This window comes from Mastomys coucha, unplaced genomic scaffold, assembly GCF_008632895.1.
Source record: "Mastomys coucha isolate ucsf_1 unplaced genomic scaffold, UCSF_Mcou_1 pScaffold22, whole genome shotgun sequence".
Taxonomy (NCBI): Eukaryota; Metazoa; Chordata; class Mammalia; order Rodentia; family Muridae; genus Mastomys; species Mastomys coucha.
The window spans coordinates 185,462,074-185,488,440 of NW_022196905.1; the positions used below are offsets into that span (position 1 = coordinate 185,462,074).

At 43.1% G+C, this 26,367-nt stretch overlaps 1 protein-coding gene and 1 long non-coding RNA gene across 2 annotated transcripts; both read left to right on the forward strand.

Moving 5' to 3' along the window:
* Positions 1-1,882: 1,882 nt before the first annotated feature.
* Positions 1,883-5,720, forward strand: LOC116071380. Its single transcript, XR_004110862.1, has 3 exons — positions 1,883-2,538; positions 4,112-4,206; positions 5,382-5,720. It is a non-coding gene; the product is annotated as an uncharacterized LOC116071380 (long non-coding RNA).
* Positions 5,721-6,617: 897 nt separating this feature from the next.
* On the forward strand, positions 6,618-26,071 carry Mtnr1a (melatonin receptor 1A). Its single transcript, XM_031342855.1, has 2 exons — positions 6,618-6,810; positions 25,203-26,071. The coding sequence occupies exons 1-2, from the start codon at positions 6,618-6,620 to the stop codon at positions 26,069-26,071; spliced, it is 1,062 nt and encodes a 353-aa protein (XP_031198715.1).
* Positions 26,072-26,367: the final 296 nt, after the last annotated feature.

The following is a 26,367-nucleotide window of genomic DNA, read 5'->3' on the forward strand; positions in this document are numbered from 1 at the left end:
GCTGTGATAAAACACTGTCACCCCAGCAGTGTCTAGAGTGAAGGCCTTATTTAGGGGCTTACTCTCCCAGGAGGCTAAGCCCATCACCATTCCAGCGGGAAGCATGGCCGCAAGCAAAATGGCTGGAAAGGCGGGAAGCATGGCCGCAAGCAAAATGGCGGGAACAGCAACTGAGGGCTCGCCACAGAACCCTAACCAGGAAGCAGGAAGAGTGTATTAAAAACCACACGCGGCTTGGGAAACCCCAAAGCCGGATCCCAGTGACATACTTCCTCCCGCCATACCTTCTAAACCTACCCAAGCAGTGTCACCAACTGGGGATGAAATATTCAGATGCTCGAGAGTGTGGGGAATGCCTCATTCAAACCAACATGGGGTGGGGGGGGGGGGATGGACAAGGTCTACGCTGTTCTTTAGGATTATGAAAGGATGCCCAGAAAAAAATTCGAAGTTCTCATTCTTCAGCCTGCTTCTCCCACACTTTGCCTCCCGGAGGTCCATTTCACCTTAGCTTAAAGAGGTAGAGACGCTGAAGCCCCGCCCCTTGTCCCCACTCTGGGCCTGGCCTCGTTCATTCATTGTATTCGTCACCTGGCTCGTTCACCTCCTGAGCTGTGTTCTCAAATATTAGCTTAGACCGCTTTCTCTTTACCCAGTCAACATAACTGTGGAAAGAAGTTACTTATGAGGAGCTGGGGCCTTTGACTGACAGTTTCTCCGTGTGGTTACAGGCTTACAAGCAGGGAGCTACGGAACAATCCTTTATTAAAAACCGAACCACGGAGACGGGGGAGCAGCCCCGTGCGTGCTTACATAGCATGCAAGAAGCCCCTGGATTGATCTCCAGAACTGCAGAAGGCTGGGCGTGGGTGGCACGTGCTTGCAATCCTAACCCTCAGGGAGCAGAAGCAGGAAGGTCGTAAGTTCAAAGTGACCCTACCTAGGAAGTTTGAAGTCAGAGATGCATGAGATCCTATCTTACAACAAAACACCCCCGCCCAACAACAGCAACAAGGAGCAGAATTATTATATTACTGGCTTGTTTTTTTGTTTATTTTGTCCTGTTCTGTTCTGTTTTGTTTCTGTTTTTTGGGTTTTTTGTTTTGTTTTGGGTTTTGTTCTTGTTTTTTTTTTTTTTTTTTTTTTTTTTTTTTTTTTTTTTATTTTTTGGTTGTTTGAGACAGGGTTTCTCTGTATAGCCCTGGCTGTCCTGGAACTCACTGTGTAGACCAGGCTGGCCTCGAACTCAGAAATCCACCTGCCTCTGCCTCCCAAGTGCTGGGATTAAAGACGTGCGCCACCATGCCCGGCTTCCTGTTCTGTTTTTGTCTCTCAGTGAGAGTAGATCAAAATTAAAGAGCCTTTCTACTCACTTTGGAAATTTTCTTTTTCAAACTAAAGCAGCTGGGTGGGGGCACAGCTCAGTGGTAGAGTCTCTAAGAAGCATGTGAGAAGCCCCCGGTTTTGATTTGCAGTGTGAACCCACATAAACGACAACGAGAACACACCATAGAGGCCTGATGTACCGTGGCTGATACAGTCCTGCATTCTGGCTGTTGGGAGCTCTTCCCAGACCAATTGAAGTTGAGGGGAACACCTTTGAGTGAATTTTCAGTTCAGAACACAAGAACAATACCCTCATGGACCACTGACTGGCTCATGCTTCACTGAAAGAAAAGGACAGAGTGACACCTCTTGTCCTTGTTGGCAAGCACAAAGGAGGTGAGGCTCTAGGCCCCTGGTTCAGAATATTCGCAGATACTCACTCATTGTTAGGATTTCGTCTAGGCTCCGCCCCACAGTTACCTGGCAACAGCAAGTTTGCCTGACTCACTCTAAAAGGGGCTGCTTGTACCCTCCCTCCCCCCTCCTCTCTCTTGCTCTCTTACCCTCTCCCTCTCTGTCCCTTCTCTCCCCATTTCCCTCTCCCCTCTCTCTCCACAGTACCTCAGGGGAAGGGACGCCTCAGCATGAGGCCGCAGAGGCACTCCCTTCCACCTCACTATACTGCGCCTCTACCAAACATATCTCTGGCCTTTCTGTCTTTCTTGGGGTGTGTGTGTGGAAAGGGAACCAGTTCACTGTGGGAACTCCCCCAGTATTATCACTTAATTGTCTGTAAGCTTTAAAAACATCTGCCCCTTGGTCAGTTACTGTGTCTCCTCCAGCACAGCCGCATACAGAGAGCCCTCACCTGCTTTCCCTCTGGAAAACAAAACAAAACAAAACAAAAAACAAAACAAAACACCCTTACTTCCACACCTTCCTGGGTTCAGAGTGTTTTGGCTTACTGAAATTTCCTAGCAGTGCTCAGGAGACGCCTGGAAGGAAATTGCTTGTGACATTCAGGCCCCGTTCTAGTCTAAGCTTTAAGGAGCGCCCTCTAGAAAAAGACAACTCCTCCTTAGATCAAAGGGATAGGAGCTCCCCCACCCTCGGGGTTTAAGATGAGGGCTCAGCTCTGCTATAGATGGACTAACTCAGCGCTTGAGGCAGAATAAGTTTGTCAAATCTGGACACATCTCTGTTGCTTTAGAGGTGAGCAAATTTCTATACACGTGACAACAGGCACTCTCTCTTTCTCTCTCTCTCTCTCTCTCTCTCTCTCTCTCTCTCTCTGTGTGTGTGTGTATGTGTGTGTGTATTGTGTGTGTGTGGTGTGTGTGTGGTGTGTGTGTGTATGTTCACACGGCAATATCCTTTATTTGAGCCCAGCAGGCAGTGTTCAGGTGTATAATGTATGATTGTATATCTTCTCTCTCGGTGGTAGGAAAAAAAAAAATCCCAAAGAGGCTGTTAATGTATTCAGGACTTGTGTTCAGCAAGTTTTTGACTAGCAGAGAACCCATTTTATAGGGAAATTAATGATTCAGTTTCTTACCTGTAGTTGGAAAAAAAGAAAGAACAAAAAAATGTATCTGTGTTAGCTACTGTGACAGACAAGTCCTTCTGTCCTACCGGGAGGACCTCATTCCTTTGCCAGCTTGCTTTGAGATAAAATGCTTCTCAGGGCAGCTTTGATCTCAGGCATTCTTTCCGGGTCAGTCTCCAGAGTGCAGGAGTTTTGTCTTGTGGTGGTTAGCACAAAGATCACAAATCCATCTTTAACCTGTTCTTGTCCACTGCAGCTCTAAACGTAAACCATAACTATGAAAACTCAGCTCTCACGTGGGCCCCACTTTTCAGGCTTACTAGTTGTTCCTGTGTGTCTGTGTGTGAGGGTGTGTGTGAGTGTGTGTGTGTGTGTGTGTGTGTGTGTGTGTGTGAGTTCGTGGTTGTGTTCATGCCTGCAGGTACATGTGTGTGAGTGTGTGTGTGTGTGTGTGTGAGAGAGAGAGAGAGAGTTCGTTGTTGTGTTCATGTCTGCAGGTACATGTGTGTGAGGGTGTGTGTGAGTGTGTGTGTGTGTGTGTGAGTTCGTGGTTGTGTTCATGCCTGCAGGTACATGTGTGTGAGGGTGTGTATGTGTATGTGTGTGTGTGTGTGTGAGTTCGTGGTTGTGTTCATGCTTGCAGGTACATGTGTGTGAGTGTGTGTGTGTGTGTGTGTGTGTGTGAGTTCGTGGTTGTGTTCATGCCTGCAGGTACATGTGTGTGAGGGTGTGTATGGAGGCCAGAGGTCAATGTCGAGGTTTCTTCAGGAGCTATCCACCTTGTCTATGGAGACAGGATCTCCCATTGGAACCTAGAGCTAGTCTGGATGACCGGGAAGATCCAGAGATCCTCCGTCTCTGCCTTCTCAGTTTTGAGAACACAAATGTGCCTTTATATTTGGCTTTTTATATAGATTCTGGGAATTGAACTTGGGTCTCATGCTTGTGTATCAAGCCCTTTACCACTTGGGCTACCTATTCCCCCAGCCCTGTGGTATTGCTATTGAATACATCTATATGTGTTATCAATCACATGAATCAAAATCACAACTTTAGCTTTAGTTCTACCCCAGCCCCCGTGTGTGTGTGTGTGTGTGTGTGTGTGTGTGTGTGTGTGTGTGTGTGAAAGAGAGAGAGGGGGGAGAGGGAGGGAACACAGCCAAGGCACAGGTGTGGAGGTTAGAGAACAACCTTGGACCGTGGGTGTGAGTCCCTTGCCTTCTGTCTTGTTTGAGGCAGTCTTTATTGGTTCGTGTTGGAGACACCGAGCTAGCTGAGTGTGGACTCCTGACTGTTCCTCTCTGCTCCTCATCCAGACACAGAGGCGTGTCTTGGTAGGTTCTGGAGATAAGAACTCAGGACTTACAGAAAGGGGCTGGAATGGGAGGGGAAGTGGGAGGAACTGGGATGAGTAACGGGAACAAAAACCAGAATCAGGATGTATTATATGAGAAAAAAAATCGATTTTTAATGAAATGGGGGGAAAGAACTCAGGTCTCATACTTAGCAAGTTGACCCATTGGACTGTCCCTCTAGCCCGATTTTAGTTTATACAACTAACAACAACAAAAAAAAAAACTTCAGAGAGATAATGGAGGACAAGGCTTTGTGTGTTTATCCAGACATTGAGCTTTTCTGATTTTGAGTAGTGGTACTGGGAACTAAACCCAGGGCTTTAGGTATGCTAAGCATATACTATACACCCGTGACACACCCAAATTCTCAATTTCCAATTTTTAATTATTGTCTAATTATGAGCCCTAGTTATCTTGCTATTGTTTTTACCCACACCCAAAAACATTAAGTTCGCTAATGCTTCATTGTTACATCATATATTCATATATATGTATATCATGTCATACATCATATACATCATATCATATATATCATATCATATCATATATTATATTGCTACACCATATATCATCTCCTGTTTTATATAGTTTATGTTATTTTTCTTTTATTATAAACTTTTCTGTGGGCAATTCCAGTCTATTGAGAAACACCATCACTTAGAAATGATGTTTGGAGCTGTGGAATCAGAGGGACTCCAGTTCAAAAGCTGCCTTCACTCATGGCTGATGGCTGCCTACCTCTGTTACCTCATGTTACTTCAGGCTTTCAGCCAACAGATGGTCCTCACAGTACCAAACCCTGTCAGATTAACGTGGTGTAAGACTGCCATGTGAACTAGCTCTCCAGGGCTGTGCAGAAAGCGCTAGGTCAGTGGGTGACCTATGCTCATAGGTCCGTTCTTTGCTCATGACGGGGTTCAATCCCACTTTCTTGCCACTTAGGGAGCCCTTCCTCACCCCAAGGTTATAGTCTCACCCACATTCCCTTAAATGCATCTCCACGTCCACCATCTATTCCCTCAATGCTAATTTAAAACGTTAGCCTTCTTAAGTCTGTGTTTTGTTCTTTGTTTAGAAGGAATCTCACACATCCCAGGTTTGTCTTGAATAGCTGAGGATGACCTTGAACTTCTGATCCTTTGCCTTCCTCCTAGGTGCTGGGGTTGCGTGACCTGAGCTGCCATGTCCATAGTCTAGAGATGGAGTCTGAGATTTTGTGAATGCCGGAGGACACTCTAACGACAGAGCCACACGCTCAGGCCCTTCAGTTCTGCATTTCATTTCTTCTTGACATTACCGATGAACGAAACCATTTTATTTAATACGACTTGTTGAGACAGTATTTTATGCAGCAACACTGGTTGACCGTGCAGCTCAAGCTATCCCCAAACTGGCACTGATTCTCCTGCCTCAGCCTCTAGACACAAGCTGCTATGTCCCATTGTTTAATTTTAACACATATTTTAATATTGTAATGTCACGCTTTTCTAGAATTCATCGTCTTAAAATATCTTTTCTTCATTTTTCTCCGCTCTTTCAAAGGGACCTTGGAAATGTTTAGGAAGTGGGCTGGTATAACCTATATGGGGAAGATGAAAAATTTAAGTATTCAATATGAGAACATCACATGTCTTTTAGTTAATGTAAATCTCCTGCCGGGTATCGAAGAACGTTTTGGGGTTTGGTTCTGCACAGAGCTGGCTAATCCACGTCCCAGAAATCTTACACTGTGGTTCTATGTCTGCTTCTATTATCTTGAGTTCCTGCTTTCACTGATAGTTTCAAAACAACACATACACCTGTCATCTGCAAATATTTGCATTTCGTTTCACTTAATTGCCAGAAACATCCAGCACAGACATTAGATCATGCTATGCCAGACGGGAAAGGGGTGTTTTCATTTCATTAGTATTTTATTTTTACACATCAGTGACTATGAAAGTTGATGAGTTAGATTCTATTTCATTCCCATTTTTCCGATAAGGCATCTAAGGCATCAAGTAGCCTGATATACATCAGTCCTGATTGGGATTCGAAGTCCTGTGAATGGAGGCCTTTCTGGGTGCACTTTCGCTTGTCTCACCGAGTCTCGCCACACGGGGGTGCAATGTGCACGCGCTGCTGGACCTTCGAGTTCAAGTCGCGGGGCAGTGGACAGCAGGTGTCAGCAGGCGGCAGTGGCCAAGTGCAGAAAGGGTGTCCTGCCACCGGGAGGGGCTGGATTGGGCAGGACCGCCGCGAAGCAACCATAAGGATGCAAAGTAGACGCGGGAGGGCTGTGCCCAGCCATAAAAAGTGGCGGGAGAGGGCGCGAGCAGAGCTGGGTACTTGAGGGCTCGGGGCGACAGGAGGATGCCCCTGGCTGTGCTGCGCTGAGGCACCCAGGGACCATGAAGGGCAATGGCAGCGAGCTGCTCAACGCCTCTCAGCAGGCTCCAGGCGGCGGGGAGGGAGGGAGACCGCGGCCGTCGTGGCTGGCCTCTACGTTGGCCTTCATCCTCATCTTTACCATCGTGGTGGACATCCTGGGCAACCTGCTGGTCATCCTGTCTGTGTATCGAAACAAGAAGCTCAGGAATGCAGGTAGGGACTCCGGGCACCTCTCCCAGCGCTAGTCACTAGTCCCGTTGCAGGACACTGAGAAAACTTCAGAAAGTCCGTTTCTGAGAAACATGACTTTGGATAATTTTCCCTCCTAAAGAATCAAGGGCTACCTTCTCTTGACCCTGTTCCTCTTTATGATGCCTTGTCAGAGATCATCCACAAGTGTTCAGTCCTTAGAGATGGAAAACTCTGTTCACTTCGCAGAGTCTCTTTACTCTAGATGCCTTTTCAAATTAGATAACGAACCCATCAGATGTTTGGATTTGCATATAAATCCGTTTTCCCAACTCCGCTAAACTAGGAGAAGATGCAGAAGCTGCCAAAATGACAGAGCCACTGTTTGTGTTTTGTTGTCAGGTGTGGTTTTCAGCTAATAGTACCAAGTTGCAAAGTGGTATGGGAAGATGCTAAGAAGGCTGAGGAAGCACTTTTGCTCCTCGTGTCAAGTCTGCAGTTTAGGGAAAAAAAAAAAAAACGAAAACTGTAGCGAGAAATGCATTTGCATATAATCTGGGACTAGAGTTCATTCTATGTTTGAGTTATACTTGGGGTTCCCTCAATCAACGAGCTGACCTAGTTACCCGGCATAAGAGCAGGTTGGTGGGTTCCTCATGAGCTTTTTCACACCTTCAAACAGTGTCAAGGTTGCTTGGATTTCTGCTCGTTGTTTAGAACTAAACTTTTGGTAGAAGGATAGAGAGGAAGCCATTTGTTCAAATAGTGGTCCAAAATGTTTTTTTTTTTTCCTAAACCAAGCAGTTGGTGAAAACCCAAATTCAGGCAGCACTTGCCCACCCCCCTTTACCCTAGCTTCTGCAGTGGTTCAGACTGCAAAATATAAGAATTATTTGAAGATGTCTAATAATGTGAATTCAGTTTGGCTTAGAAAACAGGATGACTTCCTTTCACAGATGATTGGCCTAAACTAGAATTCTGTCTTCAGAATTCAATAGCTTGGTGGTAGTGTTTGCAGAGCACTGGTAAAGCCCTAGGCTTGCTCTCCACCACTGTAATAAATGAAGAGTTGGGGGACCACACCCCTTCTGAGAACTAGGAGCCTCTTTCCACAGACTGCATGGGGCTCTGAGCACCCACACAGAAAGCCCTTTGGTGAGCCCAAGGGTCTGGCGTCAGACTCGTCCACTTTACAGAGAAGGGCACAGTGAGGCTCAGTGTTTTCCAGGCTCAGCACTGGGAGGATCTAATTCTTTCAGTTTCTGCCTGAAGCTCACCCAACTTGCTCCATTGGTCTCCATAACCTGTACTTGAGAAGTCTGAATCCCATGAGACATTTCCAATAAAAGGTATTCATGTTCCTGGTGGCCTAGGAAAAGTATTACAATTGTCTTACTATTTTGAACATTATTGGCTAAGCAACTTTTTGAGAGGAGTCTATATACTGCATTCCTATCGCTGTACAAGACCTGGTTAAGTTTTAATCTGCAAAGCTTTTTAGAGCCTCATATTTATAAAATTAAGCTATTTGCTCAAACACACCATTATTGAGTTCAAAACATTTGAGGCTTTTAAAAAGAATAGTGATTTGGAACACAGCTAGAGTTAGCTGATTCAAACATATTGTTAGATGCCTATTAAAAATTTTAAAGATGCCAGATAGCCACCTTTAATCCCAGTGCTTGAGAGGCAAAGGCAGTTGGGTCTCTATGAGTCTGGGCCAGCCTGGTCTACATATCGAGTTCCTGGCAAGCTGGGGTTACATAAGAGGCCCTGTCTCAAAATAAATGTTGTAATGATCACTCAATTTGTATATTTGTTCAATTTATTTTGTTGGTTTTAAAAACAGGGAGATGAGAAAAATAGCAACCTGGACGGATGGCTCAGTGGCTGCTCTTGCAGAGGACCCAGGTTCGGTTCCCAGCATTCGGATGGCAGCTCACATCCGTCAGTAACTCCAATTCCAGGAGATCCCACAGACTATTCTGACATCCATGGGCAACAGGCATGTGTATGGTACACATACCCACATGGAAGCAACCACATACATATAAAAATAAAAACATAGAAAACTTTTTAAAAGGGGGAAAGTTCAGAAATAGAGAGGAAAAAGATAAGGCTAGCACATCTGAATTCTGAAGCAGTTCTTTCCTTCGGAAGTCTGCTATCATGCCAGAATTATTTTTGCCCTCCTCCTTTTCTCAAGAGACTATGTTTGTCTTTGATGTCTCCAGGAAGATATATATCTCTGATATTTTACTGTTCTCGGGGCCAGCCAATCACAACAGGCGCTGCCTTCAAGCAACCAAGCAGATGTGAAAAGTTGACAGGCTGTCTGCTCTGCTCCTGTCCAAATTTTGCTAACGAGAAATAATGCATTTAAAGTGGGTAGAAGATTCTCACTGTATACATTCCAATCCAGGAAATCAGTTGCAATCCACCCTCACTTTCCACATCTGTCAGCCAGGGATAACACCTACCCTTGCCTCCCACAAAGCTTTGCTGAAATTGTTGCAATTATCAAATGAAATGATGCAAATGAAAATACTTTGAAAAAGATGGAGAAAGTAATACTATTTAAATAGGCATTTAGACATTATTATTATTATTGTTATTGTTATTTGCTTTCTTTTGGTTTTAGCTTGCTAAAAAGCAGAGTTGCATTTTTCTATATGTACATTATACTTAATTAAAACTTTTCCTAAAATAATATCCTGCCTGTTCAAAATTCAGTTATCTGCCCATGCAAGCTGTATAGGCTATAAGCAAAGGGTGGGTGTTAACAATATGTTAGACTTCTAGGCATTGCCTGCTGGGCTTTAGAGGAAATTCAGAATTCTACAAAGCTTCCATACTAGGGTCTCAGTGCTCATGATTATTAGCATCAAGTTAGGGGAAAGTTTGCTACACATCAGGAGACAGCAAACCACGGCAGACGCCATCACGGATAGACGCAACACAAGCCCTCCTGGAAAACTGAGCAAATATGTGCTCTTGCGGTGCTTGCTATAGAAGCAGTGAGGTGCCCCTGCTCAGTTCTGAAAACACGACAGGGCAATGGCTTCCTTGCTAATGATGACTTGGGTCCCTCTACGGAAGCCCCGTGCTATCATTAGTGTTAAATGTGAATATATAACAGGGCGAGTGAAACATCTGTAACTGAAAGGAATATCACTCCGCCCCCATAGTGACTCTCTACCTACAGACACAGTTGGCAGCATTCTGTGCCCTCAATAAGTCTCTGGAAGCCACCCATCTTACTCCAAGGTCCAAGCTCCCTTGGTAGTCAACAAGAATGAGACACCGTGGGGAGTTGAATTTCATGCCAGGGATAGAGTGAAAGCAAATAATGTGAGCTCTACATAGCTCAGGATTCTGCATCCCCAGATCAACCAGTTGAGGGTCAAAGACATTGGGCACGTGTGGTTTCTGTAGCTACTCCATGAACAGGACAGTATAAGACGTTATCTATAGCACTCACAATTCATTTTTGCTTTAATTTTTCTGGTCTGGTCTTGACCTGGTAGGCTTCAGTGAGCCCCGCCCCCCTCTCCACAGAGTCGCTGGGATGACAGGCCCGTTCCTACTGTCTTCTCAGTGGGCATCTGCTCTGTACTAGATAACATAAGTAACCTGGAGATGATGTAAAGTATTGCAGACGGTGGGCTCAGTTTCTATGCAGATATCCTGTCACTTGATGTAAGCAACCTGACCATCTGTGGAGTTGGGCACCCCAGGGTCCATGGAACAAGTCTGTTGTGGTTACCAGGGGATAGCTGAACAAGCATACGAGACTTCTCATCCATCAAATGCTCCCGAATGAGGATAGTGGGGTCGGATAACATAGGGAAGCGTGGGACTTGCTAAAGCCAGCGGCCCAGAGCCTGTGCTTTGAGGCTTTCCACTGTGGTTATAGATGATATCTCTTCTGTGGGGAAGATCTGTTAGCCTCTTGCCAGGTCTGATGTTTGATTTCCCCATGTATGTCCTCGTTAAAGGCAACCAACTTATTGTAAGTTCGCAGGTCGTCATCTCAGATATACCCCTCTCTGCTGAAAAAAACCAAAAACCAAAAACCAAAAAGCCCTTAATGATATCTGCTCTCCCTTTCAAGGAACTTTTATGTGTTTTAAAGACCTCTCAAGGCTTCCCCACTTGAGAGAGGGTGAAGCAGCTGACCACACAGAGTCACAGAGCTTTCTTCAGTGGGATACCCTCTGGTAGAGAAACTGGGTGAGGTTTAGTAGCATGGGTTGGGGGCTCTGATGACGAGCTAAGGGTGTGTATGAGGGATCAATTCATCTAACTTAGCCAACTTGGCTGGTTTTGGTCGGGCTAGGGGAGAGATTAGAATTGTCATGACTCTCTATCAGAATGTGTTCATTGGAGAGAAACAGCCTCTATCGGTGGCCAGCCTTGCCATTCAGTTTATGACAATGTTCGAGAAGAAAATGAAAACAGCAGAGTTGGAGTCTATGTAGCAGCACATGGTCCTCAGCTGTATCCCATGGATAATGAAAGCTAGCACTTTACCCATTAGAAGAATTCAAAACATAAAGAAGGTGGTATTGTCTTCTGCTCCATTGACTCAGTGTCTTTATTAGGGTCATACAACTGGCTTGTCACATGGGTTATTAGAGATTCGAACACCAATGCTCCATGAGACCTTTGAAAACAATGCTAGACATTAACATAAAATATTCACACACCAGATAATTGGAAAAAACTGAAGAGGAATTTATTTAAAAATAACAGACATATGGGAAAAATCTTAAATCATCTTAAGCTTTTAGAAGTGTTTTACACACAAAAATTTGCATATTGCATTTTTTCACCATGAATGTTATAATGAGCATCAATTATAAGAGAGTCAGAGTACTAGTAAAAAAAACATCCTGCTCTGGGATGAGTTGAAAGTAACAGGCTGAGCCAGTTTCTCAATACGTCATTAATCTAAACTTGTGGTATAACTTTACTCTCTTATTACCGTGACCTGTAATTGGTTTAACAAAAACTGTTGGTCATTGTTGATTGATTATTTCTGCATCAAATCAAATCATTTATTATATATAATATACATCTGACCAATGGCAACAATTATATGAATTAGTTTTCCAGTCCAACACTTGGGGAATTTTAAAACCATTTTAGAACAATCTGTGTTAGAAACATCTCCAAGCTTGAGAAAATTAGAACAAGAAACTAATAAAACTGCATTTTTTTTTTTTTGGTCACACTTTTCCCAGAATAGCATATTTGGTCTGGTTTCTACTTATTTTGCCATGTAGCAAATCCAGCCTCTATCACTCCACGACTGAGTGCTTAGCACAACCTGCAGTTTTCAAAGCAATCTCCCACAGCTCATTGTCTGCAGCACAGTCTCTTCTGGCAGCTGAGAAAATGTAGAGCCCAGATTCCTAGCCAAGGAATCAGTTTTTCTTATTGTAGGACACGGACAACCCAGCATGGGGCAATGCCAAAAAAAACCCAAGAAACAACAAAACCGAGACAAACACAATCAATCAAAAAACCCCAAACAAACAAACCAAAAAACCAAACCAACAACAACATAAGCAACAAACAAACAAACCAACCAAAAAACAAAACAAAACAACAAAAACAAACAAACAAACAAACAGGAATTAGAGTCAGATGGTTCAAGCCGAGTCTCATGACTGCCTTTGTGTGTAGTATGTCTTGGGGATGAGCCTTTGTGTGTAGTAAGTATGTCTCAGGGATGAGGTACACTAGTCAATGAGGCTAATGCTATTCTCTCACAGCACAACCTGTGAAGATAAAGTTAGACTCTTAGAATCTGTCCCCCTCCCCCCACCGTGGACTCACCCACATGCCTGTCTATTTACCTATTCATCCATCCATTTATCCATCAGTTTTGACTTTATATACAAACGACAGTATTATGGTATTTCTATAGGGTGCACTCGATGATCAGTTCTATTTAGTTTGCTTTCATTTTTTTTAACATTAATTTAATTTTTAAGTATTCTATCCAAAAATAAATAGAAAATACAAAGTAGTAAAAAGCAAAATCAGCCAGGAATTGAAAGACTGGGACCTACATTAGCTACTTTTATTTTGTCTACGACAAGATGTCACTTAGAGTTTTTACTTATGTAGGAAGAGTTTACGGTAGCTTATGGTTTCAAAGGGTCCAGTCCACGGTCACTTCGACCCATGCTTTGGGCAGATCATCAAGACAGAAGGATCTTTTTCACTTCCTGGCAAAGAGGAACAAAGAAGGCAGTATGTAGGAAGGGGCCATAGGTCATGCATTCCTAAGGTCCCATAACCCCATGGGCCATAGGTCATGCACTCCTAAGGTCCCATAACCCCGTGGGCCATAGGTCATGCATTCCTAAGGTCCTGTAACCCCGTGGGCCATAGGTCATGCATTCCTAAGGTCCTGTAACCTCGTGGGCCATAGGTCATGCATTCCTAAGGTCCCGTAACCCTGTGACATGCTTCTTCCAGCCAGCCTTCAGCTCCCAATGTTTCCACAACCTCATTGCACATACTTCTGTGAGGACTTACTCAGACTCTGGCTCATAGGAAGCCTATGCTCCCTATATATTGTTTGTTAGACATGTTGTGCATTCTTAAAATCCTTTCTGAAGGGACCTCCATCATCTTTCACCATGCAACAGGCCCTAGGTGCCCCTGTGCTCCCCTGGGTCATGATAGTAACTTTCCTGTAACAGTTTCCATGACTGGTTAATGCTATGGTTGCTTGTGTGTATCTCTGCCCCTCAGTTAACACTGGGAGCTCCTGGTGGGGCATGAAGGGAAGAGCAGCCCGAGATGATGATGATGATGATGATGATGATGATGATGATGATGATGATGATGATGATGATGGAGGAGCAGGAGGAGGAAGAGGAGTTATAAGATTAAGGGCAGGAATGGAGTATAATACAGTAATGCAGAGATGTCTCATGTGCCAATTCTTTGGTATTAAAACATGTTATATATCTATTATAATCCCTATATATGCATAGGAACATGTGCAACCGAATGTTCCAGAATGTGAGAGGCCAGATAGATAGCTCCTCACCTAAGAGCATGTACCACTCTTGCAGAGGATCTAAGCTCACTTCCAACTACCCATGTTGGATGGCTCACAACCACCTGTCACTCCAGGTCCAGGGGATTTGAATCTCTCTGCTGGCCTACACAGGCACCTGCACTCAAGTGCCTGAACCTATCTGTCTGTCTATCTATCTATCTATCTATCTATCTATCTATCTATCTATCTATCTATCTTTCTATCTATCTAAATTTGTACAAATAATTAAAAGAAAAAATAATCTTTTATTAAGAAGTTCCAGAATGTGTAAATGTAATTCTTAACTATATAGCTGAAGTATATAATCTAAAAGAAATTTAGAATGAAGATTTGTCATTAATTTGTTTTTTTTTTTAAGTACCTCAAAAACTCTCCAAAGGATTCCGCATGACCACTGCCTTTTACTTTAAGAGAAAGAATGAAAAAACATAAAATCTGATCCAATTCAGTTCGATTCCATTTTTAAGTTGCAGATTTACAGAGCATTGTATCACCTACTGATTTGCCTGCTGAGTGAGAAGATTGGTGCATTTCTCAATACTTACTTATAAATAATGAGATATGAGTCAAAAGGATACATAGGTAAACACTGATTTAAAAAGACTAGCTGTGTCGATTTTTCTTCCTTTCCTAACTGTGTTTAGGTTGTCAGGCTGGCAGAGACCTTACCTTCTAAAATAGAAACTCACATGCTTTCTTAGGGTTTCTAGACCATCAAAGATGCAATCAATGGATATTTCTTAAAGATCTATTGGTGCATGTACGTAACTCTGCATGGACCGTTCATTACATCCACTCAAATCTGTAAAGGCAGCTCTTCGACCGGTACCCACATTTTTCTCACCTCTCAAATAGGATGGCCAAGTGAGTTGACTCCCAAGAGAGGTATGGCATCTTAGGAACTTCCAGTGAAGTTTAACAGGATTACAGACAAGATAAGCTTTAAATTTTTATACTTGAAATTTCAAACACTTTTTCCCCCCGGGGAGATGTACCTTTATGACAATCACATTGAAGGGATTACCCTCTAAGGAAGGGACATGAAAGAGTGCTGAATATTATTCAAAAATTTTCCAGGTAATTTGAGTGGTTAATGCATACATCTGGAAAGGATGCCTGCCTGCCTTGATATTGAGCTGTCTGCGTGTTGATTGAATTGAATATTCATTTGGATAAATATTCATTGTATTCCCACAGTGCAAGCTAGACTATGATTGAGCATTAAATTCTCGATAATGTGTCAGAGTAAAGGGCTCTGTTCTAAATTTGAGTAAAACACAACACGTAGAGGAGAAAGAGATAGCTCAGTGGGTAAGGGCACTTAATGCACACTCATGAGGACATGAGTTCAAATCCCCTAACACTGATGTAATAGTTGGACATGGCCACACATGCATGGAACTCAACATTGGACAGTAGGGGCAGGCTGATTCAAGGAGCTCGCTGGCTGGCCAGGCTAGCTGAAACAGTGATGTACAGGGTCAGTGAGAGTCCCTGTCTCAAGGGAATAAAGTAAGAGTGACAGAGGACCCAATGTCGTCCTGTGGCTTCTGCACACAGGAAAAATGGACACACATGTGCACATATCACACATATATCACACGCACACACACAGCAATGAATACAAAGACTCATAGAACACCTTTAAATTCTTTTTTAAAAAAGATTTATTTATTTTATGTATATGAGTACGCTGTCGCTATCTTCAGACACATCAGGAAAGGGCATCAGATCTCATTACAGATGCTTGTGAGCCACCATTCGATTTCTGGGATTTGAACTCAGGACCTCAGCAAGAAGAGTCGGCTCTTTTAACTCCTGACCCATCCCTCCAGCCCACATCTTTAAATTCTTTTTTTTTAATTGACACATACTTTCAAAGATAAGCCTTTCTACTAAGTACCCTCAAGGTTTGTTCACTTTATTTTCAGATAAAAGTAAGACAAAATTGAAATTATTATATTATGTGTGATTTTATGTGAACTAAGCTGGGCACAGGACAAGTGCCTTAGAGATGGGTGGAGCACAATGGTCAATGGAGCCTGAGTGAGAGAGAGCCAAAAGAAAGAAGGTCTGCTCTGCTAGCTCACAGTGGATGATCACAGAGAGAGGCTGTATGCTGAGTATCTCCAAATACTAGACAAAAGGCTCTGGGACGTTTTCCTCACAAAGCAATGACGTATCTTTGGGAAGATGGAGACAGATGCCCAGCGTGTAATGTGAATTCTAGTCCTCACAAGCTGTCTCTTCAATTTACATAACTTTTGTTTTTATGCAATCATTAAAACTATTTTATTTAATAGATAAGAACAAAGTGTGAAATAAAGAGATTTAAGAATCAAAACGTGTTAACATAGGAGAAAAACTTCCTGGCTCAAAGGGGCCAGAGGAAAATGTTGATCCCTTGGAACTGGAGTTGTAGGTTAGCTGCTGTGTGGGTTCTTCAAACTGGACTCAGGTTCTCTGCAAGAGCAATAAGCATTTTAGCCACTGAGCAATTCATTTCTGCAGTCTCTTAAAAATCCCTTCTTTGGGAATCTTACTTCATACTGTTTTATTGCTAGTTTTTATCTTCCATGCCCTAGCCTTGATTTAATTTTAATATGTAAATAGACAACATGATTTTCTTGCTGTAAATCCCTAGGGTGACTCTGTTTTGGATTTAGTGATTTAGAGCTATCATTTAATACAATTAATTTGCTTATGTAGCCTGGGCTTTTCACCGACAGATTCAAGATTGGGGAAAAGTAGATAAGGAAGCAAAGATCACCACCTTTTATGGAGTTAATTCTGTTTCTTTTATTTTTTGTTAATGTGGTTGAAATATTACCCTTTTGTTTCAACGTAATTCTTGGATATGGATAAAATAGTGCAGCTATCAGTAATTTGTTAACCTCTAAAGGAAACAAGGCTGAAACAGAATGGCAATATTTTCTATTTTGTCTAAGCTGTCTTTCGGAGACAAGTGTAGCCAACTATAGAAATTACACAGGAGTTTTTGGAGGATTTAATAGTTACTGAGATCTAGACTGTACCAGAAGGCTGTGCATTTTGTTTTATTTTAAAGGGATTGAATGTTTCTCAGTCTGTTTTGGTGTGTGTGTGTGTGTGTGTGTGTGCATGTGAGTGTGTGTGCATCCATGTGTGTGTGCATGTGAGTGTGTGTGTGTATGTGAGTGTGTGTGTGCGTGCATGTTTGTGTGCATGTGAGTGTGTGTGTGAGTGTGTGTGTGTGCCTGTGAGTGTGTGTGTGTGTGCATGTGAGTGTGTGTGTGTGTGTGTGTGTGTGTGTATATTAAATTCATATGGCAAGTGAAACACTTTCCAACTTCCTCTAGGTCAGCAGACAGAGTACAGGATGGGGAGTTGAGGACACCAAGAAAGAAGCAGAGATGGAAAATCTGGAAGGGAAGTAACGCCAGGGAGGCACCAGGGTAGCAAAATTCTCAGATGCATAGAGTGTAGGATACAAACGTGATATTACGTGAAGGCTATAGTGTAGAAAGCGTGCACAGAGCCTGTGTTCCAAAGACAGGGTAGCCTGTAAGCAATGTGTTAGGTAACAAAGGGAGAGACTGAGGAGTGGATTGTCAAGAAGGTCACTGAGTGCTAAAGAGAGGTTCATACAGTGTGGAAAGTGGGCAGCATCAGTAGAGTGGGTCAAAAAGGACTGGAAGGAAGGAGCCTGTGCTGGGGTCACAGCTTTGCTTGAGCATTTGGGTGAAAAGGCTGGCTGGCAGCAGGAGGAGGAGCATTTAGGAAAGTGGAGGTATGCCCATTACTGAGGGATGATGGGCAGAACCACATCAGACCTGGGTTTCAGACAAGACTTTTTGCAAAGCAGAACACGTGGTTCCCATCAAGGGGAACAGAACCGAGAACTGAGTATTCACCCAAGGCAAAATGCATTTCATACACTCTCTCGGTCCTCACCAGTGTGACTATCATCTTGGTTTATGACAGGGCAAGGTGCTGGAGTCTCTGGGAAACCGACTTATCAGAGATAAGACGACTTACCAGAGATAAAACGAGCAACCAACAACGCTGGCATGAGAATCCAGATGGAAACTGTTTTCTATACTTGGGATGCAGATTGCATCTAGTCTCTGAAAAGATACATTTCTAAAGCAAAATCGAGAATGTCAGATACTGCCCCTGGGATTTGAAACACACACACACACCATCCAAAGAAAAATTGCTTTTTATGTCCCCTTGCACAGCCAAAGAATATCCGCCCCCCACCCCCACCCCCACCGTAGCCTAGCAGCTTCCTCTTGTCAGACCATTAACATCTATCCACATCGACCTGGCTATAAACAAATGGTTTAAAACAAATCCGTTATGAAACCTGACCTCTTGGATCTGAATTTATGAATTTTCTGAAGTTCAGATACATACACAAAAAATCTATATGAGCAGTCATCAGTGGGTCTACAGTCTTGTGTTCTACACAGTTCAAAATCCAAGGCAGAAAAAGGAAGAAAATTCTAATTGGCTCAATGAGAAGAAACGGAACCCTGACAGAGTTAAGCAGGAGAGCAACTGATTCCTACTGTGTAGCTGTCTCTTAGAGACTTGGAAGTACGTTTCTCCAGAAAACCTTTCTTGAGCACCTACTGTGTGCTGAGCTCAATGTTCATAAGAACCGTAGGCAGAGTTCCAGATTACACTGTTTTCTAGGGGCACAGCTGCTTCTGTGTGAGTGAGTGTGCCCGTGTGGCACTTTGCTCCAGGGGGCATAGCCACATGCAGAGAGAATGAAAGAAGCAGAGAGATCAATGCCAAGAAACATTAAGACTGAATCCCTCTCCCTACAAAGCTTCATTATTTTATGTGAGCGACTAATACAAGTTTCTCATTTTCTACCAAGAAGCCAGTGACTTCCTTAGAGAACCACCTGAGGTCATCATAGAGCTGTAGGGCTGGCTTAAGTTCTTGAACATTGTCATAGCTGAATGGCAAGGCTAGAAACTTACTCAGGCTGTTCCTCTCCATCCTGATAGAGTCATGACAATTCTAATCTCTCCCCTAGCCCGATCAAAACCAGCCAAGTTGGCTACGTTAGATGAATTGATCCCTCATATATACCCTTTGCTTGTCATTAGAGCCCCCAACCCATGCTACTAAACCTGACCCATAGTTTCTCTACCAGAGAGTATCCCACTGAAGAAAGCTCTGTGATGTGACTCTGTGTGATCAGCTGCCTCGCCCTCTCTCAAGTAGGGAAGCCTTGAGGGATTTTAAAACACATAAATGTCCCTTGAAAGGCAGAATAGATATCATTAAGGGATCTTTTTTTCCCGTCAGCAGAGCGAGGTTTATCTGAGATGGCAACCTCTAACTTACAATAAGTTAGTTGTCTTTACCAAGGACACACATGGGGAAATCAAAAGACATCAGACCTGGCAAGAGGCTGACAGATCTTCCCTATTAAAGAGGTGATATATGAACTTAAGTCAGAGAGTTGATCTGTCATGGTTAAGCTGGGGCTTGACAGGGATTCTCTAAGCTGGCCAAGAAAACAACATACGGCAAGGGAGAGAGTCAGTAAGGATGGGAGCGCAGGTAATGCCTGGGCTTTGCTTAACTTACAGCTCGAAGCCTCTGCATAAATCCATCCACAGCATTGACCATGCTGGATGTAAGGCTTTTGTCTCCTGTATCAGCCATTGATCACTGAGGGCAGTCTCTGGAGAACCAAACCATTGTGAGCCTTTAGGAAGCATGTGGGTTTCAGATATTTCAGAGAGAAACAGGGCCTCTTGGCACAGAGCATCTGAGGCAGGCATTATTAGCAGCAACCCCGGTAAGGCTTAGACAGTAAGGAGAGCAAGCAGACATGAAGACAGAGTTTACGGCCGAGCTTCTGTAGCCAGCATCTTGAAGAGAGCACACAGGAGAAAGTCAGCTCTCTTCCTATTACAGCAATGTACAGATTGTCATTGTGAAAGGGTCATTGTGACAACTTTAAAGACAGAAAACTAAGGCCATGGCCACAATGGCTGTGTCAGCATGATGGCTTTGCCACGTAATGCAGAAGGAGTTATCCAAAGGCAAGCCAGAAGGAGGTTTGCACGGGATAGATTTCTTTTAAGCAACAGAATAACTAATGAGCCATAAAAATCTGGTCCACATCATAATATTCTGAAAGCCTCACCCAGCTAACTCCATGGTGGAGCTCCATCAGTGTCTAACAAACCACTTTCATGGTGGAGCTCCATCAGCGTCTAACAAACCACTTTCATGGTGGAGCTCCATCAGTGTCTAACAAACCACTTTAAAGATGGAAGCATGAAAAGTACAGTGGACACTTTATTCTCCTCCTCCGTGTCAAGTAAAAAATAAAAACAAAACAATAAATGTGAGTCAGGCTGATCCAAGACTGTAGAGGGAAGAGCATTCTGGGAACACTGTTTGAATTTGTCTCAAGTGACTCGACACAGCATCAAAACAGTAGATCCCCTCGCAGGACCTTGACAAGTAGATATTTATTTTAGTCAAAAAGTAGCTTCCTAATAAAGAAGACACCAAAATGATGCCTAGCAAAATGTCACTGTTCTTCCGAAAACTGGAATGCAGCAACACTTTCCTAAGTCAGTCATGTTCTTATTCATCTTTACATGAGTTTTATTTCCCAGCTGAATCACAGTCTTCATTCATACCCTACAGTTTACTGAAATACAAGCTTCACTTCCACCGCGAATTGAATGGCAGGCCGACATCCTAAAGGAAGAGAAAGCAGTGGCTAATAGCAGCATCTCACAGTAAACAAGCAATATCCATAATTATTTTACTATTCGTCTCTGCAGTTGGTCACATGATCATCACGAATAGTTCTAAGTACCATCCATTCCCCATTTTCTCTTCCCTCCACACATCGTGGTTCCTTCCCTGTTTGGGTGGCTTGTGTATTTATTTCTAAAATTCTGGGAAATTGATATTTCTACCTGATTTGGACTATTTTAGCTTTCCATTGGATTTAGTTACAGGACCTGAGAGTGCTAAAACTTCCTAGGGCTTTCTTGCCTTCAAGGTACAGTTTATGAGTCTTATTGTATAGTAACAACCTGTCTTCCCTCTTAGTAATTGAGACCCCCCCACACACGATAATAGTAACCCCTCCACACACACATACATTGATTCACTGAAATGAAGAACCCAAGGTAGATTAGTATCAGTCTCTACTTCTAGTTTAGTGAAACCATGGCTCACCGGCTGGTAGAAGACCTTCTTCCTTGGAACTAAGATTCATCCTAACGAGACCCTCTGGGCTTTTGGCATTGCAGCATGATGTGGTGATCTATTCAGGCATAGGGCTAGATTGATAGCTTGGGGTCCAGATGGCCTGTGGGCTGCAGGTTGATAGCTTGCAAGGACAAAGGACAGGAAGCAAACAGTTGGTAAAGAGTCTCTAGTGTGGGTTGGGAGAGGAAAACCTAAAACATCCACCCTTGATTTTATGACCAGTGAATCTTTGGTATGAGGGTAAATGGTACTATAACACAGGAATCCCGTCCGGGGACGTGGAACCAATGGGGCGATGCAGTGGGCTTTAAAACGAACCTTCAAAATCAATATTCTAAGATGAGAAACATAATAGGTTCAGTGAATTCCAGGAGCACGGCTCTGTTATTGTACAATAAATCCCTTAGTTTGAACCATGCTGTGAGAAATTCCATCCCGGTGGACAATGCATTCTATAAAGAAATCCCATTCACTTTTATTAGCATCAGACCAATCTTCCCTACCTCTGTAATCCCAGCATTAACAAGGGAAGGAGACCCAAGACTGGGCCCGGCTAGATGGGGGAAGGAGGGGTATTTCTGGCTCAGCTCAGAAGATTTTTTTCCTTCTCCAAAGGCAGATCTTTGTTTGTAAACCCAGGTTTTCTCCATTTCCTGAGACTGTACTCACAGAGCGTGCATCTCTGTTCCTCGTGTTTGTATCTCAAGACAGCACGCACAGCAACTTTTGCTTGCATAGAATTTACCCATGCAAATTCTATTCTTTCCTCCTGACAACCGAAACAAAATAAGCTTTCCTTCAAAGTCTGTTTCATTAATTACAAGGAAAGAAAGGAAGGAGGTGAAAAGTTCTCACGATATAAGAAACACGCGGAAAGTTTCCAGAAAATTTGCCATAGAAGCGAATTCTTTGGGCGACTGTTGGTGGGGGCTTGTGTGCATATGTTTTTGTGTGTTTACTATGTGCATGAATATGTATGCATGTGTGTACATGCATGTATAACACATGCGTGCATATGTATGTGTAGAACACAGGTAAGCATTGGTTATATTTGTGAATTACGCTCCACCTTAGTTTCTTTGTCACAGTCTTCCCATGAACCCAGAGCTCAGTGACTGGCTCACCAGTGAATTCTGGGGATTCTGTTGCTCCACTCCTGTGGTACTCACAAACAGCACTGGGACTGTGTATGCGTGCAGCCATGGCTGGCATTTTACCTGGGTGTGGGGGACATTAGCCCAGGTCTTCCTGTTTCCACAGCAGTCACCTTACTTGCTGTTCCATCTCCCCGGATTCTTTAAAGGTCAGTCCTTTAAAAGCTGGTGATAGAGGTGCAACTAAAGGGTTAAAGGTAAATTATTTTTCTCCACAGATAATTCTAAATTACAAGCAACATACCTACTTTCTAGAGTCAGTGCATTTTAGCACAAAAGTCTTTCATAGTTTAAAATGATACGTTATGTATGGTATCCAGCTACATGCTGAGGTAGCATCAGAAAAAGTGTATTTTAAATGTCATGTGGTAAAATGGCTTGGTGCAGATCTACTTTTAAAGAGCTTAAATTCAAACGACAAACATTGTCATACTTGGTTGGGCTTTTTTTTTTTTGGTGGCTTTGATTTTTCTTGTCATTTATAGCAATTATGCCTTATTAGTATTCGACTAACTGCGTTAACTAAATCATTAATTTAATTTTTGAATTAATGTCAATTAATGTTTGGGAGATCCAAATGTTTGGGGGAAAAATAAGTCAGAGATTCTATGTAGATGTGATTATCAGGTGACTCTGTCTCCTCTCACTGTGATGTTTGTGTGTTTTGTTTAGAGGATTCAGGGAAAATGCTTCCTTCCTTCCTTCCTTCCTTCCTTCCTTCCTTCCTTCCTTCCTTCCTTCTTTTCTTTCTTTCTTTTTCTCTTTCTTTCTTTCTTTCTTTCTTTTTCTCTTTCTTTCTTTCTTTCTTTCTTTTTCTCTTTCTTTCTTTCTTCATTTAAGAATAGTACTAGGTGAGAGTACTATATCATTTAGTCACAACTATTGACATTCTAAGGACAGTTATCCTTCTGGGCGGGTTGGAGGTGGGTATGGTATACCTGTGTCAGTATGTGCATGTATGTTCAGAGTGCACATGTGTGTGTTTGTTCTTGTGGAGGCCAAAGGTTGATGCTGAGTGTCTCCTTCCAGTGTGTCCTCCTTAGTGTTTGAAGCAAGGTTTCTCCTGACCCAGGAGCAAATCTATGGGCTGAAGGAAGGAAGGAAAGAAGGTCAGTGAGTTCCAGGGATCCACCACCTCTCTGTCTTCCCGTTGCATTGATTATAGGTGTGTGACTCACTTTTCACGTGGGTACTGGGATTCAAAGTTGGATCCTTATGCTTGTGTGTCAAGCGTTTTACCAAGAAAGCCATTACTGCAGCCTATGAGGCTCTAGTCTCAACTCCGTGCCATTCCACAGACATCAATATTCTATTCACTTTTACAGACAGACATCAAACTTGTTCTGGATTCTGTCACAGCTCTTTTTTTCCTGTCTCTTCCTACACAGTCCCCCAGAACCCTTTATATTCATCTGGTAAGTTCTTAGCAAATACAATGTATTATACCCTATTTAAAATTCAAAGCAGTAAGAATAAAATAATTTTGACATCTTCAAAGAGGGCACTGCTCATCTCCGGCTGGCCTAATAAGAAAAGGTTGTGGACATGTCCGCTTTGGATGGGTTTGGAAAAAAATTAATCAAAATTTCAAAACTGGATTGAGGAGCCATTTAAGACAGATGGGATATTAGAAAATGAAGCCTTTTTAAAAATCCACAAAATGAAAGAGCATATTGGTAGAATATCTCATAAATTCAGCTGAAGTCCCTTTTCTATACACTGAAAACGTGCCCAGTTATGACGTTAGTACAGATGATTACACTTATTGTGAATGTGTGGGATTTAATGCTCTGATCTTAAGTTATTCATAAATACAAGAGAATTCGCATCTCTCCTCCTGCAGGAAATGAGCAACTTTTGTATGAGTTGGAGACAGTGCACAGGGCTCGGCATAAACCACTTCACCTAAGGCTCACTTGACTCTAGGAGGGAGATACTATCAAGCACCTCTGTAATGCAGAAGAGGGAAACTTGTCAAAGTGAAATAACTTGGTCTAGTTCCATAGCCAGTGAGGGATGATACCAGCCTTTGAATCCAGACACTGAGAGTGGCACCCTCTCCTCTTAGGACAAAGGTATAATTGCCTCCAACCCCCAAAGCTAGAGGGAAGAGCTAAAGAGATCAAAGACCTTGGTTCTGAGGATGTCACCTGAAGCTGACTTGAGGGCTAGGGCAATGTTGGACTTCTCAGGTGCCTTCCCGAACAAAGGGAGCCATGAAAGGGTGATGATCCCGAGACTTGTTCAAAGAAGGGAAACTAATCTGAAATTTAATATTTTGAGAAACCGAATGTTCTGGAGACATAGAAATTCATAAAAAGGATTTGACTCAATAAGGGCAGTGTTTGCACTTCTTGGGGGCATATATTTAATTTATCATCTGGCAATATCTATGGTTTCAGATCACAAAAGTCGTAGACATAGCTCTCTCTCTTTCTCTGTGTGTCTATCTCTTGCTTTGTCTCTCTCCCTCTTTCCTTCCACCTCTTTCTCCCTCCCCCTTTCCTTCTTTTCTGCCTTCAGCATATGGAAGAATGAATGCTGTATGAACATATATATTTGCATGTCTGTATGATTATATGCACATGTGAGGCTGGGGCTTGATACCTAGTGTCTTCTTCAGTCACTGTACAACTTACTCTTCAAGACAGACTCTCTCAATTGAATCCAGAGCTTGCCACTACTATTTTTCTGGCTAGCTTGCTTGCTCTTGGCTCTCCATGTCTACACCTAACTTGCACTGGAACTATAGGCAGGCATCCAAGCCCATGGGGCTTCTAGATGGGTACAGAGAATCCATTCTCCAGTCCTCAAGCTTGGACGGCGAGTTGCACTGGCTATCTTTCTAATCCCCCTTTCTTTAGCTCATGTTCAATGATGCAATGCATATTATACCAGCACTAACTTGTGTTTTCTACACCTTTCTCTCTCAGGGAATATCTTTGTGGTGAGTTTAGCCGTTGCAGACCTCGTGGTGGCTATTTACCCCTATCCTTTGGTGCTGACATCTGTCCTTAACAATGGATGGAATCTGGGATATCTACACTGCCAAATCAGTGCATTTCTAATGGGCTTGAGTGTCATCAGCTCGATATTCAACATCACCGGGATCGCTATGAATCGCTACTGCTACATTTGCCACAGTCTCAAGTATGACAAAATATACAGTAACAAGAACTCCCTCTGCTACGTGTTCCTGATATGGATGCTGACACTCATCGCCATCATGCCCAACCTGCAAGCCGGAACTCTCCAGTACGATCCCAGGATCTACTCCTGTACCTTCACCCAGTCTGTCAGCTCGGCGTACACGATAGCATTGGTGGTTTTCCATTTCATAGTGCCTATGTTTATTGTCATCTTCTGCTACTTTAGGATATGGATCCTGGTTCTTCAGGTCAGACGGAGGGTGAAACCCAACAACAAGCCCAAACTGAAGCCCCAGGACTTCAGAAACTTTGTCACCATGTTCGTTGTTTTTGTACTTTTTGCCATTTGCTGGGCCCCACTCAACTTCATAGGTCTTATTGTGGCCTCAGACCCTGCCACCATGGTCCCTAGGATCCCAGAGTGGCTGTTCGTGGCTAGTTACTACCTGGCATATTTCAACAGCTGCCTCAACGCAATTATATACGGACTACTGAACCAAAATTTCAGAAAAGAATACAAAAAGATTATCGTCTCATTGTGCACAGGCAAGATCTTCTTTGTGGACAGTTCAAATGATGAAGCAGATAAGATTAAATGTAAGCCCTCTCCACTAATAACCAATAATAATTTAATTAAGGTGGACTCTGTTTAAAAGCCAGTGGTGCTAGCAGATTATCTACACTGGTTGGGGTCTTACTGCTTGCCTTGTTTCCTTTCTCTTGTCTAGAAATCAATCTGTCTAACTTGAAGCTCTTTAGGGTTTACCTCCATAGCGTTGGATCTCCTGCCTGTCCCATAATCAGATCTCTAGTATCAAGGGGAATAATGAACATGCACACCCATATAATAAATGAACAACGTGTATCAGCAGAAGAGATCTGCGTGCAGACTCTCTCATCTCTGGGGCAACCAGGTCTTGGGGGCCCACACTTAGCATTACAATACATA